This window comes from Lagopus muta, chromosome 2 (genome assembly GCF_023343835.1).
Source record: "Lagopus muta isolate bLagMut1 chromosome 2, bLagMut1 primary, whole genome shotgun sequence".
Classification (NCBI taxonomy): Eukaryota; Metazoa; Chordata; class Aves; order Galliformes; family Phasianidae; genus Lagopus; species Lagopus muta.
Window position 1 is genome coordinate 2,196,420 of NC_064434.1, and position 16,996 is coordinate 2,213,415.

The 16,996-nt window shown below is 41.7% G+C and overlaps 1 protein-coding gene across 1 annotated transcript; it reads right to left on the reverse strand.

The window, feature by feature from the left end:
- Window positions 1–153: 153 nt before the first annotated feature.
- On the reverse strand, window positions 154–16,429 carry RHAG (Rh associated glycoprotein). The gene is made up of 10 exons (XM_048935366.1): window positions 16,223–16,429; window positions 11,476–11,662; window positions 10,423–10,573; window positions 10,124–10,271; window positions 9,423–9,586; window positions 8,767–8,904; window positions 8,335–8,456; window positions 7,308–7,393; window positions 6,391–6,464; window positions 154–2,744 (listed from the first exon to the last, which is right to left on the reverse strand). The coding sequence occupies exons 1-10, from the start codon at window positions 16,326–16,328 to the stop codon at window positions 2,667–2,669; spliced, it is 1,254 nt and encodes a 417-aa protein (XP_048791323.1). The 5' UTR covers window positions 16,329–16,429; the 3' UTR covers window positions 154–2,666.
- Between the last annotated feature and the right edge of the window lie 567 nt (window positions 16,430–16,996).

Genomic DNA, 16,996 nt, shown 5'->3' on the forward strand with positions numbered 1-16,996 from the left:
CCTACTGGGCAGTACCAAAATACACTAATTTTATGCTCTCCTAGTAATTGTTTAACGAGTTATCTGTCAATTAGTGTTTTACACTAGTAGAGATATCTGGTGGCATAAATGTAGCAAGGGCAACTCAAATTCTGCCTTGAACTTTGAAATTGAAATCAGTCAAACACACTGGAGACACTAAAGAAGTGTGTGTGCCAAAGAGATGCAAGGGTCATTTGTTTCATTTAAATGCTCTGTTCTTTAAAACAATCTTCTTTATAACCCCCAAACTTTCCTCAGGCAACTTAACCCAAGGATCTCTACTTCTTATCATCATAAAATTATATTTACAACTTTTGATACATCCACTGGTTCTTGTTCTCCCTCCAATTTTCCTTCTTTGTCTACCCCTCTGCCTTTGCCCAGTTTGATGTCGATAGCCAAGGAAGAGATAAGACTGCCAAGTAAGGGACAAAACCTGCAGGACCTAGAATAGACAGAAACCTCTTAGTCTCAACATCCAGTTTTGGTGTGTGTTCTGTAGCTCAGTGAGTGGTGCATCCACTGCAGAAAAGCAAAGGTACTTGGGTTTCTAAGCTCAAGAGAGCCACAGCAAACTTTCTTTTAGAGGGAGGAGGAGGAAGAAATTCAGACTTGAGCTGTGTTACTTACTTTTGTCATCTGACAGTTTCAAGAAGAATAACAGAGAGAAGAGCCTGTAGGATTATGTCCTGGTTGAAAGCCATGCCTGGGGGATATGGTTACTGAAGAAAGACGGCTGAAGCACAGTCAGTGGCTCACTGTCCTGTTGTAGATCAGAGGCACGTGTTGTCCTTCAGGGTTCAGTACTGGGACTAATGCTCCTCCATATCTTCATCAATGACATCAACAGTGAGATAGAGCGTACTTTCAGCAGTTTGTGGATGATACCAAGCTGTGTGGTGCAGTCAGCACCCACAGAGGATGGGGTGCCATCCAGAGAGATCTAGATAGGCTGAGCAGTGGGCCCAGGTGAACCTCATGAGGTTCAACTGTACCAGGTGCAAGGATTACACCTGGGTCCCATCAACCTCCAGTACCGTACAAGCTTTGGGATGAATAGATAGAGAAAAGCCTGTTGAAAATGACCGGTGGGCATTGGCATTTAGAAGCTGGATATGAGCCAGCAATGTGCCCTTGCAGCCCAGAAAGCCAACCGTATCCTGGGCTGCATCAAAACAAGCATGGCCAGCATTATTAACAAGGAATGATACTGACTCTTAGGTTATGAAAAGAAATGGTGATGCGGAGGTTTTTTTACTTACAGATGGTCAAGGGTTAGACCTGTGCAGAATTTCAGAATATGTACAGAATTTCCCTGCATACACAGGACTTGCCAGGCTATTGGAAGGATGCTGTGGGACTGGATTTGTCTCCAGAAATGCACTAGGAGAAGTAAATAAACCCCCAAATTCCACTGTCCTTGCCTGCTCAGCCCTTCTGGTTCCTTCCACTAAGACTCTGGCTTCTGCAGTGCCAGCAGGTGGTGAGTGAGCTTAGTAGCGTGGGTTCATTACAGATAAGGGTGATGGGCTATGAATTTCCCTGCAGGATACATCCCCCCACTCATAACTGTGACATCAAGTTCAACACAGGTGACGTTTATCGATATTGTTGATGTTATGCTTTGCTTCCTCCATGCTAATGAAAGTTCGTTGGTTCTTCTTCCATCATCTTGATGTTTTCAGGGTGTAGGGGAACACTCATCCTAGTTATCACCTCACTGCATCAAAATATATATTTGATAACATTATAAACCATCTTACACAGTTTCCTAGGCTGACCTAGGCTCCTAGGGCTCTTCTTTGTCAAAAAGAAACAAGGACTTTCCAGAAAACAAGAGCTGGGTTACGTGGGATAAATTTCCATGTAGAAGGGCCCATCTCTCTGTTGTAGTTTTTGAGGGAGCCTGAAGAGGTAACCCCCCACCTGACAACAGAGGTCAGGAAACAGCAGGTGAGTGCTCAGTTTGCTATAGTAAGATTGAGAGAACTGGACAACAGAAGCACAAAGTTTATTTTTTTTTCCATTTGTTTCAATGAGCAAAACATAACTCCTGAGGGGACCATTCTGGGGGATTTCCTTATAGTAAATAGCTATTCCTCATGGAGGCATTTCTTTGCAGTCAGCTCTCAGTGCAATTAACTCATGGTTTCATGTGAATAAATAAGCTCCTGAATCCTTGGATAGGAATTTAGCTGTACCTAGTATCTTTATAGTTTTCTGAGGAAAAAATACGCAAGCAGAATAGGAATAATATCTGTGCTATTTTGTATTACAGTCTCCCCCTGCAATCTGATAACTAAGCCCTTGTCAGCATGGGTTCATCGGGGGAAAGTCCTGACTTGGAAATTTCCTTCTACGATAAGTTCACCTGCTTGGTTGATGGAGGGAAAGTTGGAGACAGAATCTTTATAGATTTTAGCAATCCTCATTCCAAAAGAATGAACATTGGGAAAATCAAATTGGTTCTCCTGAGCCTGACATAATGACAATTTATGCTAAAATCAAACTTTAAAAAAAATATTACAGAATTACAGCTACCTACAGCTGCTTCTGGAAGATATTTGTGGTTAGAAAAATTCTGGGGAGTTGGTTTTTAGCACTAGAAACAGAAAAGAGCATCATAAGGACTTATATATGTTTTCCTACATGATAGCTTCAAATCTGCTGTGCTCATCATAGTTGTTGGAATTAATTTCATGCAGCTTCTCCTCTTCTGGAACCTGTCATGGAAATCAAAGAACAGTTCATTTGATGAGATAAAGATATCAGGAGACTGAAGCATACTGAGAAGGTAATTCTGTTTGTACATATTATGTGTCTATTTATTAATTGTGAGGAATTTACTGATGCTAAAGGACCTTCAAGTGAGTAGACTAATTACTACTGCCGGTCAACACAGGCTGTGATTTAGTTCTTCATCCTTGATTTAAACTTTTCATTCTCCTGTCTGTTTGTATCACTTTTATATAACAGGGCTATTCAGATTATTCAGACCTTGCTGAAAACCAGCGCTTATTGCTTTCCCAATGTCAAATAGCTTGCAGAACTGCCATTAACAATTTTTGCTTTTTTCTTTTTTTTCCTCTTTCCTGAGTGTCACAACTGATCGCAGAATCACAGTCACAGGATAAAGAATCATGGAATGGCTTGGGTTGGAACAGACCTCAAAAATCATCCAGTTTCAGCTCTCTGCTGTGGGCAGGGTTGCCATCACTAAATCAGGCACTGTCTCAGACTGCCCAGGGCCCCATCCAGCTGGCCCTGAGCACCTCCAGGGATGGGGCATCCACTGATGTTTTGTTTCACAACTTCCCATTGAACTGCAAGCATTCTATGACTAAAAGACAAGTCGTTTGGTTTGTACTGGAGTTTAATTCATTCAAAAATTAGTAACAATTCCTTGTAAGTTAACAACATTTTATTTACGTGTACTGTATATAAGATATAGATTTATCTTTATCTTTGAGGTAGGCAGTTAAACATCCATGGTTACCAGTGTGGAATAAGCAGACTCTTTAAATCTTAATTAGCATAACTCTAGTAGAGACCTGGAATGATTGAAATGAGCTGCACTCTAGAGCTATCATTTTGTTGAGTGTAAGGGAGCCTAGCAAGGCAACTTCAGATATTCTTGCTTCTAAGCCTCATTGCCTGTGTCTTCATACATAAATCAATAATGATAGGAGCCAGAGCTTTAAGCCATAACTTTGATGGTCAGATCATTCAAACAAGAAGCACTAAGCACTATGATTCTATGATGCACTGAAGTGCTCTAAATCTCACTTAGCAATAAATTCTAGTTGATAGAAAAGCAGCACTGTTGAGCTAGGAATGCCTATACTATGTTTAAACTACAAGAAGAGTGAGAACTCTCAGGACAAGAGGAGAAAGGGAAATGGTTTCAAACTGAAAGAGGGTAGATTTAGACTAGATATTAGGACAAAATTCTTTACTGTGGGGGTGGTGAGACACTGGAACAAGTTACTCAGTGAGGCTGTGGATGTCTCCTCCTTTGATGTCCTCAAAGCCAGGCTGGATGGGGCTGTGAGCAACCTGGACTATAGGGAGGTGTCCCTGCCTATAGCAGGGGGTTGAAACTGGGTGATCTTAAAGGTCCCTTCCAACCCAAACTGTTACACGATTCTATGATTCTCTGAATATAAATACAATAGAATCACAGAATCTCCAAGGTTGGAAAAGACCCACACTATCACTCAGTCCAACCATCTACCCATCGCCAATAGTTCTCACTAAACCCTGTCCCTCATCACAACGTCCAAACGTTCCTTGAACACCTCCAGGCTCAGTGACTCCACACCTCCCTGGGCAGCCCATTCCAGTACCTGACCACTCTTTTGGAGCAGTGCTATTTCCTAATGTCCAGCCTGAATCTCCCCCGGCACAGCTTGGAGCCATTCCCTCAAGTTCTATCACTGTTACACGAGAGAAGAGGCCGACCCCCAGCTCACCACAACCTCCCTTCAGGAAGTTACAGAGAGCAGGGAGGTCTCCCCTGAGCCTCCTCTTCTTGAGGCTAAACAATCCCAACTCCTTCAGCCTCTCCTCATATGGCCTGTGCTCCAGACCCCTCACCAGCTTTTTGCCCTTCTTTGAACCCGCTCCAGGGTCTCAATATCTTTCTTGCAGTGAGGGGCCCAAAACTGGACACAGCACTCGAGGTGCAGCCTCACCAGAGCTGAGTACACAGGAACAATCACTGCCCTGTTCCTGATGCAAGCCAAGATGCCATTGGCCTTCTTAGCCACCTGGGCACACTTCTGGCTCATGTTTTGCTGGCATCAATCAATACCCCAGGTCCATCTATCACCAGGAGCGCTGATAGATGATGGAAATCAGCTCAGCTATCACTTCCACCAGTTCCCTCAGCTCTGTCGGGTGAATCTCATCCGGCCCAATGGACTTGTGGCAGCCCAGTTGGACTAGTAGGTCTCTGACTGTCCTCCTGAATGGTGGGAGGTTTTGTCTGCTCCCCAGCCAAGACTACCAGGTCAGAGAGTGGAGTACCCTGAGGATAACTGGTGTGACCTTTAAAAACAGATGTAAAGAAAGCATTCAGAACCTCTGCCTTTTCCTTATCCTCAGTGGTCACATTCCTAGCCTCATCCAGTAAAGATTGGAGATTTCTTTGTGGAAGGGAGGGACACCAATTCAGAGGGACCTTAACAGAGTTGAAAGATGGGCCTGGGTGAATCTAATGCAGTTGAACACAGCAAAGTGAAAGGTTTTCCACTTGGGCCAGAGGAATCCCAGGCATTTATACAGACTGGAAGGAGTTGTCCTTGAGAGCAGCCCTGCAGTACAAGGATTTGGGGGTCCTGATGGATGAAAAACTGGACATGAGCCAGCAGTGTGCTCTTGAAGCTCGAAAAGCAAATGGTATCCTAGGCTCCATCAGAAGAGGAGTAGCCAGCAGGGACAGGGAGGTGATTGTCCCTCTCTACTCTGCTCATGTGAGGCCCCATCTGCAGTACTGTGTCCAGGTCTGGAGCCCACAAAACAAGAAAAACAAAGCTGTTGGAGAGGGTCCAGAGGAGGCTACAAAGATGATCATGGGACTGGAGCACCTCCACTAAAAGACTGGCTGAGGGAGCTGGGCTTGTTCAGCCTGGAGAAAAAAAGGCTGCGGGGTGACCTCAGTGCAGCCTTCAGCACCTAAAGGGAGCCTACAAACAGGAGGGGAATCAACTTTTCGAAAGGCGGATAACTGCAGGACAAGGGGAAATGGTTTGAAGTTGAGGAAGGGAAGACTGAGGTTGGATGTCAGGGGGAAGTTGTGTGCTGTGAGAGTGGTGAGGTGCTGGAACAGCTGCCCAGAGAGGCTGTGATGCCCCGTCCATCCCTGGAGGTGTTCAAGGCCAGGTTGGATGGGGCCCTGGGCAGCCTGGGCTGCTATGAAATGGGGAGGTTGGTGGCCCTGCCTGTGGCAGGCAGTTGGAGCTTCATGAGATCTCTTCCAATCCAAGCCATTCTATGATTCTGTGATTCTGTGAGATTCTTCTTGGTCCTCCTCTTACTATTGATATATTTGTAAAAGAGTTTCTGGTTCCTTTTTACTCCAGTGACCAGGTTGAGTTCAAGCTGGGCTTTTGCCTTTCCAATTTTCTCTCTGCAGATGTAAAGAACTCCACTGAGGCCTCATTTTCTTGGCTCTATTTCTGCTTTTCATTCAAAGCATGACTAGTTGGCTGGTCAAAAATAAATCTAGTAGTTTGCCTTGATAAATTCACAGCCTAAGGCTGGGCAACGTGTTTGGAAGTTGACTGATGTCCAAACCTCCATGTGTTGTATCTCTTCTAACATGATGAAAATATAGTTCCTTTGTTTTAACAGTGGTTTGTATCTTACCTCCCAATAAGCGGAGTCATCAAAGCAGTTCTGGTCAGATACTTGTCCCCAGATGGGCAGCTTTAGAATAGCACCTGCAGATAAAAAGACCTCAGAAGTTGAAAAAAACTATATCCAAAAATACATTCTTCAGATATGTCCTGGAATAGAATTATAGAATGATAGAATTGCCAAGGTTGGAAAAGATCTCTAAGGTCATCCAATCCAATCATCCACCTATCACCAACATTTCCTCACTAAATCACGTCCTTTAGTACAACTCTGGGACTAAGGAAGGCACCACTATCAAGCTTTTGGGAGGAAATATGTTATAGTGATTTAGTTAACAATATTAAATTAAAAGAAATCACTAAAATGTCTCAGCCTGCTCTTCTCCATATACAAAGCAGAAAAGATGGGAAATATGGTTGAGATCCCAATGGATACGGGCCAGACACAGCTCTCCTGTAAATCCTGTGTTGTATCTACCAGTTCACTACGGATGTCTCAGTCACCCTACTATAGAATGAGACATCTATATAGGATTAACAGAATGACATGAAAACATGGGACACCTAATGGGTCGTGAGCTAATCTCAAACTAGCTTCTGTTCAGCATTTTAAGTTTCTGAATCTAGAGCAGAACTTCCACTGGAGCAACAATAGTGCTTTTTGTATACAAACCAGTACCTTTGAAGGTAAGATTCAGTAAGATATCTATCTGCTGTTTGAAGACTGGTTGAGAAACTGCCTTTCCCATATTCATGATTCTGCTAGCATGCTATCATGATTTACTCTTTTCTGTCTTTCCATTTCCTAGTTTTCTTGTGAAATTATTGATAGATTGAAATTCTCCACAAGCACATCTCTAACATCCTATATATTTCAACTGCTGTGTGCAGTTACGAACTGTGTACTTGAACTGTACGTGAACTGACCTGTCAATGCTCCACCAAGCAGTGCAATTCCAATTGTGCTGCCCAAGGCAGCAGCCTGTTTGCCAGCGGTAAGTTGGACACCTCCCCTGAAACAGACAGAAAAACAAGTCAACACTGAAAACTATGAAAGTACAGGGTGAGGTTTGGTTTCACAACTTTATGTTTGCTCTCTGCTGGACAGAACGACTTGTTGGAAAATAACCTTTCATTGCCATGGCCACTGCAGAAGCCATATGGGACAGCCTGTATTTTGGTTTTGTTTTGGATTATAGTTTAACACAAGTTCTTTGAAAAGGTTACTGACATGTTCTCAATCTTCATAAAATGTTTCCCTTTATCAAAAAGACTACCATTCCATCTTCTTGTGATCTTCTTAAGAGAATGGAAATGGACCATTTTGTTGATTGGTGTTTTTCTTGTAAGTCTTTCTGTTGCCTGAGGTTTGATTGTAGAAGCAGGAGAATGACTTTTCTACTTCTGAAGGGTGATTTATTTATTTTTTTGACAACTGTTTAAATTTTTATCTGATCTTTGAATGTGGAACAAGCTTTGCATATAAACCATGTTAATGACGGGATACCAACAACAGTCCCATTTAAATCAGAATCATAGAATCATAGAATTGCTCAGGTTGGAAAAGACCTTAAAGATCATCAAGTCCAACCACAACCCAACCATCCTACCCTAACTAACAACCCTCTGCTAAATCACGTCCTTGAGCACCACATCCAAATAGTTTTTAAACACATCCAGGGGTAGTAACTCAACCACCTCCCCGGGCAGCTTATTCCAGTGCTCAGTGTTTCAGAACACTGATCTGAAATCTAATCAAAGGTGAATTTCAAAGAATCACAGAACTGTAGGGGTTGGAAGGGACTTCTGGGAGTTATCTAGTTCAACCCCTGTGAAAGCAGTTCCCTACAGTAGGTTTTCTGAAAATAAATCATAATTAGATCCAAGGAGAGTGAAAAATTAAAATAGATCTTCAGTAAAGGAAACTTCTTTCTCTTTTCTGAATATTACTTACTTAGTTTCATGTTGTACTGCAGTTACTATGATGCCAGCAATGCCTCCCAGTATTCCAGGTAAGCCGTGTAAATTATGGACTCCACATGTGTCTTGAATTTTCAGCTTGGATGCCAAAACAGGCTGAAATGAGGGGAAATGTAGTTCAAAATCAACTGAGTACCTCTAATGCCACAGATGTCCAAGTTCCCATCATAAATATAGCACTACAGAACAAGGAATGTCAGTGATGTTCCCAATGTTTTCAGCCACTGAAGTTATCTCATAAGAATATATTTTAATCACATGCATTTCAAAATAATAATTTGAAAATAAAAGAGAATATACTCTCTGCAGTTTATCAGCCAGTTTCTTTCTGTTAAAGAAAGCAAGCTCCAGTGAAGTTGGTGAAGCAGTATGTGAGTGAGAGCAGAGGCAGGTCCTGGATACTTACAGTCAGGAAGTGGAACCCCAGGACAGAGATGATCCCAGCAATGCTCCCAATGCACAAGGCAACAAAAGGGTGTATTGTCAGGTCAGCACAGGTACCCACTGCTACTCCTCCTGCCAGGGTGGCATTTTGAATGAGAACCTGCAACCATGAAGCTGTTAGACATGGAACTGAGGTTTGTTTTGGGGCTGAATGACTTGTAAGGGATTTTTACAATGAAAAACAATTGGGAATTTAAAACAGTTCCCTGTTATGAGTTGAGGGTGCTGGTTCAAAGCAGTTCTAAGCCAGTCAACCTCTTTTGGGTATTTCAAAATGAAAACTCAGGGAAGATCATCTTTTGAATAAGACCCAAATGTCCTTCTAAATGAACCAATGTCAGCAGGTTCCACAGGTGAGAGAGTGGAACCATCCTGATAGTACCTAAGAGCATTCTTCTCTTCAGATGCAGTGATCCCATTGGGGAACCAAATCACATACATAAAGCAGAGTGGGTTGACTCAGAGTGCAATATGACATTGCAGCTTTCTGAAGCATGACAACCCTGGTTGTGTCTGCAGTGCAGGGGCTTCAGCTAGCTCATGGACACTGGGAACCAATCTATCACCTGTATTATAGGGGATTTCTTGATTTAGCAGAGGTAGTGGTAGGACTCTTACCATACTGAATTTGCCTCTTTGATCCAGCAGGCTGGAGAGGGCAAATGTTGTAACAGCACATGCTGCCAGGGCGTAGTAAGTGTTGATAATTATTTTAATCTTGTCACCTAAATCTGCAATTGCAGAGTTAAAACTGGGCCAAAAAAGCCAAAGGAACAGGGTACCTGTATGGGCAAAAGTCAAAACAAAATGAAAACAATTTGGTCAGAAGAGGTGTTTCACTGTGAAAGATCCAATACAACAGCACTAAGTACAAGAAATGAGGAAGATGGTCAAGGAAAATGTAAAATAACTGAAAATGCTGGAAGAAATAGCAGTCAATGCAGAAGCTTTTGACTCTGGAAGTTGAGATTTTGATGCATTCTGACAAATCTTACTTTAACATATTGCAACCCCTCACTGTGCCCCACACAGTTAGAGGTCACTATCACTGTGAAAATGCCAGAGCAGGATGCATTAGTGAGGGAGTTCGCATGTAAATCTTTGGTCATTTATTGATAGAGCAGATAGCTTTCAATTATAAATTGACCTATGAATAGATCTGGTGGGCAGATGGATGAAAACCCAATTCAACACCCGTGTGGTTTCTAACATTCAGTAGTGGGGAAGCATAATAATTGGTGATCATAAAAACATGGATAAAAGAGGAGTAGAAGACTCTTAATCTCTCAGTATTACTTTGCTGTGCTACTTTTACTTACCAATCATGGCAAATATGTCTGAGTGATAGGTAGATTCCTCATTTTCATGCTTGTTTTTCAAGCCAGGACGATACAAAATGAGTGTTACAGCCAAACCAAAATAAGCTCCAAAGGCATGGATGGTCATTGAGGCTCCAATATCTGTAGCCTGTATCAGGGACCCGAAATAGTAGCACAACATTTACACAACAAAGAAATAAGGATTTGATTTCCTGCATGACTGGAAACATTACACAGTGAAAATGTGTTACAACAGGAAATTGTGAGAACAGGAAACAATTATTTGTAAATAGTTGTACCTTAAATATTTCCGTAACTAGATATTCATTGACTGCAAAGACTGTGATCTCCAGAAACGTCAGGAGAAGCATTTGAACAGGGTTGGTTTTCCCCAGGACTGCTCCAAATGAAATCAAAGCAGTTGCTGTGCTGAAGTCTGCATTTATCATGCTGAAGATGAGAAAACAAATGCAAGCAAACCAACGAGAAATGAGAGAGAAAATCAGCTTAATGGGAGCTGAAATAAAGATGTATTCAAATTTGTTATGTCATTAAGTGACAGAGTAAATCTTCAAACAAAGTCACAAAGAATCTTCTTTTGTGGATAAAAGTTACATCAGAATTTCCTAGTTGGGTTGTGTGGGCATCTTATAGAAGGCTGAGGAGAAAATGTGGGGAAATTGCCTCCTACTCAGCTGTCTGAGATCACAGTCAAAATTTGGAAGAGGTGTGGGTTGAAGATGTCTATCCCTAACCATTTGGGATGAGGTTTCTTTCAAAGTTTTCTGCAAGTTTTATTAGATAGCAGAACTGCATACATGGAAACACTCTGAGACCCTGCTAGAAGCAAGATGGATCAATGGAGGAGAGATTAAAAGCACCTAGAAGCATTACTTGTGAAGTCCCTTCTTCTGAGGTTGGGCTCCAAACCCTGTGTTTGCACCAATTATTCCCTCCTAAGCAGGAGAAAACCTCATGTGTGGATTGACAGATTGCTCAAGCCTTTCCTTTGTGACCCCGTGTGCCATGGAAGAACAGATCCCTCTGTGCCTGCTGGGTGCAGGAGGGAGCCACACTACTGCTGAGAATTCTCCTGTTTGCACAGCTCCAGAGATTCCATTCAGTCTCTCTACATGGCTTATGTTCCACATGTAACTTGTCAGCTCAGAGTTCATCCTGCATTCCCTTGACCCAGTGCAGCAGGTGCTGCTATTTGGGTGAAAGATAAAAAGATTGATAGCAGTGTTCCATCAGAAATTCATGAGTTTGGAAAACTAATCTCACAGATTTTGTATCTTTATTCTGATATTTTAAGGGATAGAAGTTTCATTTCTGGAAAATTTCATACGTACCTTTCAATGGTAACCTGAATTTTCCCTCTTTCACCCCTGTGCAAGAATCCTTGCATTAGAGTGCCCCACTGAAGACCAAAGGCAGCAATGAGCATGTTGATACCAACACTGGTGAATCCATATTTCTTCAGAAAGGTCATCAGGAAACCAAATCCAATAAATATCATCACATGGACGTCCTTAAAGTCTGAAAGAAGAAGATGTCTGACAGTGACTTGAGAGAAGAATATATAGGGATAAAGGAAGATTTAGCTGAAAACTGAAAGGATTCTACACTTATGTTATCAGTGTGTTCCATCCTTTCTGACCTGCCTTTTAGCTGAGTTTTTGGAAAAAAAATTGGTTGTTTTTATAATTTATCATTATGCAAGGAACACTAGATCTCTATGTGAACAACATTAATATGCCCATAGCTTTCATCTGGACCTGAAGCCACGTGGAACTTCACAGCTTCATGTCCTTGCAGAAAATTTTTCTTTCCTTTGAAATAAAGGTTGTTGCATCCATCACATCCTGGCCAACTTCAAAAATGTGCAAGAGGTTGTTTTGAGAGTCTACTAGTTGGCACTGGGCAAAAGTATGCTTGTGATTCTTAACAAAGTGTTGTAGAACAGATTGAGTTCTTCAACTGCCTACTTTGAATTTAACAGTTTATATATGGCCCTAAATGTCTTAATGTTGCTAAGTAGCATAAACTTAGCCCTACTTCAAATATGATTTTTCTTTCAAACAGCATAGAATCATAGAATCATAGAATCACAAGGTTGGAAACGACCTACAAGATCATCTAGTCCAACCGTCTCCTCATCACCATTGCCACCACTAGCACTAAACCATATTGTTGTTGATCCATCTAAGCAATATTGTTGTTGATCCATCTAGTCCTTCTTAGAACTTAGTTTTAATATAAACTAAATTTATCACCATAGAATCATAGAATCACAGAATGGCCTGGGTTGCAAAGGCCCACAGCGCTCATCCAGTCCCAAACCCTGCTGTGTGCAGGTCGCCAACCAGCAGCCCAGGCTGCCCAGAGCCACATCCAGCCTGGCCTTGAATGCCTGCAGGGATGGGGCATCCACAGCCTCCTTGGGCAACCTGTGCCAGTGCTTCACCACAACATGGATATTTTATATTTCAAAAAAGGTTGGTCTGAAGAATTTTGTGCAATTTAATGAACACTACATCCACAAGATTTGATCCCAGTAATTGTTTTCTCTTTTTTTTTTTTTTTGTTAGTAAGAAGCCCAGCAGAGAAAAGCTCATTCTGTCCATTTCTATTTTGCTGATTCTTACATGTAAACACACAGAGACTTGAGACATTGACCTGATTATTACAATATTTGATTGAAGTTACATTCCACATTCAGGTGCTTTTGACATTCCTATTGTTTTGCTATATGTGTTTCTGTGTTTAGCCAAAAGAGGGCCCAGAAGTGCAATAAGCTCCTGGAGAGTCTTAATAAACCCTGTTATATTTGTACTTCAGTAATGAAATGGAAGCATGCCAGTAGTAACATTCTTTACAGTTGTCTACACACATCTAACATTATTGTAGAAATGTGGTGGTTCTCAAACACCCCCAACCCTTCAGCTTCTTTTTTAGGCCAAACATTTTCAAATTTATTTCCTGACTTCAATAATTTGAAATTATTTTTGAGGCTCCTGCAGTCCTTTGGGAACTCCCCATTTTCCTCCTTGTTACTGTTCCCAGAACTACTTTTCAAGCTCTTGTGTTGTACCTAATGCTCATTTTAAGAGATATAGAAACAGCTCTTCTGTTTGGGTTTCCACACTTTTGATACTCTTGAATATCTTGTACTGCAGTGTTCAGTGAAAGTTAATAGCTGCCTTCGAGCTCAAATGATTTCGTTCCTTCAAAGGAACTATGGTAAGGGCAGTACAAACAATGCTAATACAATCTTTCTAATTTTACCAGCAGCAATTTTTTTAGTTTCCTTTTGAATGCAGGGATGCAAACACAGCTTAACTTGCCTGTATCCTCATGTCAGAGAAAATTGGTAGGGAATGTTTAGGAGAAGAACCTTATTAAAGTAAGGCGGTGGTGCTTCTCTGTATGAGCCTCTGTAAAACTTTTTTCTTCTGTTTTTGAAATGATTTTCTATGAGGAACCATTAAGGTCTGTGGGATAGGATGAGGGGAAATGGCTTCAAATTTAAAGAGAGTAGATTTGGATTGCATATAAAGAAGAAGTCTTTCAGTGAAAGTGGTGAAGAATTGGCACAGGATGCCTAGAGATGTGGTATTCATCTTATGCAGGATTCATGTATTTAGCATCTCACTCAATCTTGCCTACTGTAGGAGATGTCTAAGTAACCTGACATTACACATGAGCAAAAGAACAGGTTTCAAAGACACCTTGATGGAGGAACTTAATTTTTGCTCTACCCTTCTATGGGGTTTCTTTGTGCTCAGCTCTCACTTGAAATGTACTATAAGGAATCTTATCCCAGTCCCAAATATGACATGTAATCCATTTCACAAGCTGAGTGAAGACTTGCAACTGATCTAGCTCATTCCTTGTGCTCAAGCTACCTTTTGTACCTTCTGCTAAAGAACAGTAGGTCTAGAATGTTTTGAAATGATGAAGAAAGCAAAGGACTTTGAAATAATCTGTTTCAGTAACTAGCTGTGTTTAACAGAGTGTGGTTCTTCCATTCTGTGAGGCAGGAAGAGAAATACTGGGAAAAATACTCCAGCAGATCCTGAACAAAGAAACTGCCTGTGATTCTGCCAAGGCTGCCGAAGACCAACATACTAATTTCCCTACAAGTTCAATGCATGATAGTGAGTCTTAATGCAAATACACTTAAACAGCTATGTGTATACTTAAACTGCAGCTTTGTTTTACTGAAAGCAGTTACCTTACAAACTTGAAGGGAAGGGATCCAGAATATTTTTAGCAAGATGAATCATGGGTCTATGGCAATACATTAAATGCCAGCACTGAAGAAATTCCATAGGAGTACCTGTGAAATCATCTCAAACCCATGTCTTCCCATTTTAGTGGCATAAAACCTAAAGTTGACCATCCAAGTAACTCTGCCTGTAATAACTTCCTCCAGAAACAGAATGAAAAGCTTTGTTTGGAGAAAAATTTCAGCTAGGTCCCCCTTATCTTAGTGCAAAACTGCAATTGTCGTCAATGATTATTTTCACCATTCTAATGAATGAGTCCAAAACCACCAAAAATCTTGGATTTATGGTGCTGAGATATTTAAGGCGTACAGTCAGGCCCTGCCCTGCAATTTTGAGAGTGCAAGATGTAACTGGAAGATGTAACTAGTGAGCTACAGGTGAAGTTACCAACTCAGGGCTCCTTGGGATAACATGGAAGGAAGTTTGAAGCTATCAGTATGGGAACTCAGGGAAAGTCTTGACTCAGGATATATCCCAAATCACCTACACAACTCTGCCATTAACTGCCTGCCAGGTGCTTCTGCAAACTGCCGGTATGCACTTTGCTGATAGGGATGTTTGAGAAGAAGAGGGTCTACAAGTGAAAATACAGGTGTTAGGACATTCTTCTTCTTTCCTTCCAGTTGTTTGCCAAGGATTAGATTTACATACTTCCAGGTCAGCATCATAAAGTCCAACATCAAGTCGGTGGTGTTCTCTTCGTTTACGTCTGTGCTAGTAAACTGAACAGCCCAGAGCTGTCCTCTGGCTAAAGGGCACGTGGCATGGCTTGACTTGTATCTGTATGTGCTCTTCCCTCCCAAAGCACCTTTCCTACCTGTGTTGCCTATCACAAACAACCTCTGTTTTTTGCTATGCCTAGGAGGAGGTCAAAGTGCTGCTCTACCTGAGCCAGAATCTTGCTAGCGGTTCTGTAGTGTGAACAACTTGGTACAGCACACAGATTACAGCACAGTCATACACTGCCTGTGCAGGAAAGCAGACAGAGGGGAAACAAGCCAAACTTTCTGTCCTGTTTAAAGAATGAAAGACGTTAGGCAATCCCTAATTTAATAGCTTGCATTTTAGATAGCACAGATATCTCCCTTCGGAACACCTGAAGTTCAGTAACAGTTATCACAGAAGTGTAAATGGCCACTCAAGGCTGTTTAAGTGCTACAATAAGCATAAGGATCTCAGACACCTTTCTTCATTTTACTTGGCAAGAGGAATACCAAGAAAGTATAGGACAAGTTAGTACCAGTAGGTATGACATTCAGGAGAAGGCAATTTTCTGTTTTCTTGTAGGGACAATGGACCTTAATCTGAATCTGAAGGATACATGACCTAGAAAACATCCTTCTGGCTTACTAAATTTTACCAGGATTCCCCAGACACTGTTGTTATGTCATTTGCTGTCGTTGTGTTGTTTTGGAGGCCAGCCAGAGAAGAGGTAGGTGGAGAGGCTCTTAGGAAATAGCTGTATTATTACTGCTGCAGTACAATTGTGTAACTACTATATAGTTACACAGCAATATAACATTACATATGTATATAGCAGCATGTTACAGTACAATTGTCTGAGATGCTAAATTACTGTGCAGTTGTAGCTGTAGCCTGGCTCACGGTGGGCCAGGGATCATTTCCAGCATGTGCACAACCTGAATTCGTCTTTGAAGTCTACTGATTTCACCCTTCAGAAGATTCTTTGCCCCAAGGTCTGCTTTTCTTTTCAAGCTACGTTAGTTGATCCCCTAAGTTATTCAGAAGTGTTGGTTAGGATTAGTTGAAAGCAATTCTAACTTCTGTGAATCTCGGCAGTACTTACACGGATACGAATAGCTGTCCCCATCGCCATACTCCACAAACAGCCCAAACAGAACGATGAAGACCGCTTCCAGAAGAAGAGCGATGATCGAGAACTTGAACCTCATGTTGGTGTCAAGGGCTGAAGGCACTGCGGGAGAGCTGGAGGCTGCAAGGACCTGATAAAGGGCGCTTGCCTTCAACTGAGCTGCCTAGTTCTGTGGGTCTGGGTGATACAGCCAAAAAAAAAAAAGGAGAGACAGGCAAACCAACCGTCACACCCACTATGGGAAGGAAACGGTACGGGCCAATATTGCCACCTCTATTTCCCAGGCTACTTCTGTGTATGAAATACGGGTTTAAATATTTCTCAGCTTGCAGTGCAAAACAACTCCTTTAGCCACAGATACGTTCTGTGTATTCTTACTTTTAACTAAGAAAGTAGCCAAGAAGGAAATCTCATGTAGCCTGATTTGTTGCATGTATTGCAAAACAGAGCTACAGTCAGCTGTGTTTCCTGCAGTCCATCTACTTCTCCAGGCTGTAGCTTTCATCTGAACAGTTCAAACTTTTCTCATCTTATGGGAAACATGAATGATCTCCTACTTCTTGGTAACAGGATAAGTTGGGAAAAGAGAACTGTGTTTCTATTTCGTGGTGAATGAAGTGTACTCGGTGAGGACACGAGTTCTCATTGTGATCTGCTGCTCTAAAATAAAACAATTCTGTTTCTCCAAAAGAAAGGCAAAAAGAATCTTCCTAGCTGTCAAAACATCAAGCTGTGTTTTTTCAACTT

Bases quoted from the DNA above. Each gene is read 5' to 3' on its own strand.
- RHAG (XM_048935366.1), bottom strand. From the start codon at position 16,328: ATGAGGTTCAAGTTCTCGATCATCGCTCTTCTTCTGGAAGCGGTCTTC. The intron at 9,587-10,123 runs GTAAGTAAAAGT...TTGCCCATACAG, and splicing joins AGACATATTTGCCATGATTG to GTACCCTGTTCCTTTGGCTT. The intron at 7,394-8,334 runs GTAAGTAATATT...TGTCTGTTTCAG, and splicing joins GCAGTACAACATGAAACTAA to GGGAGGTGTCCAACTTACCG.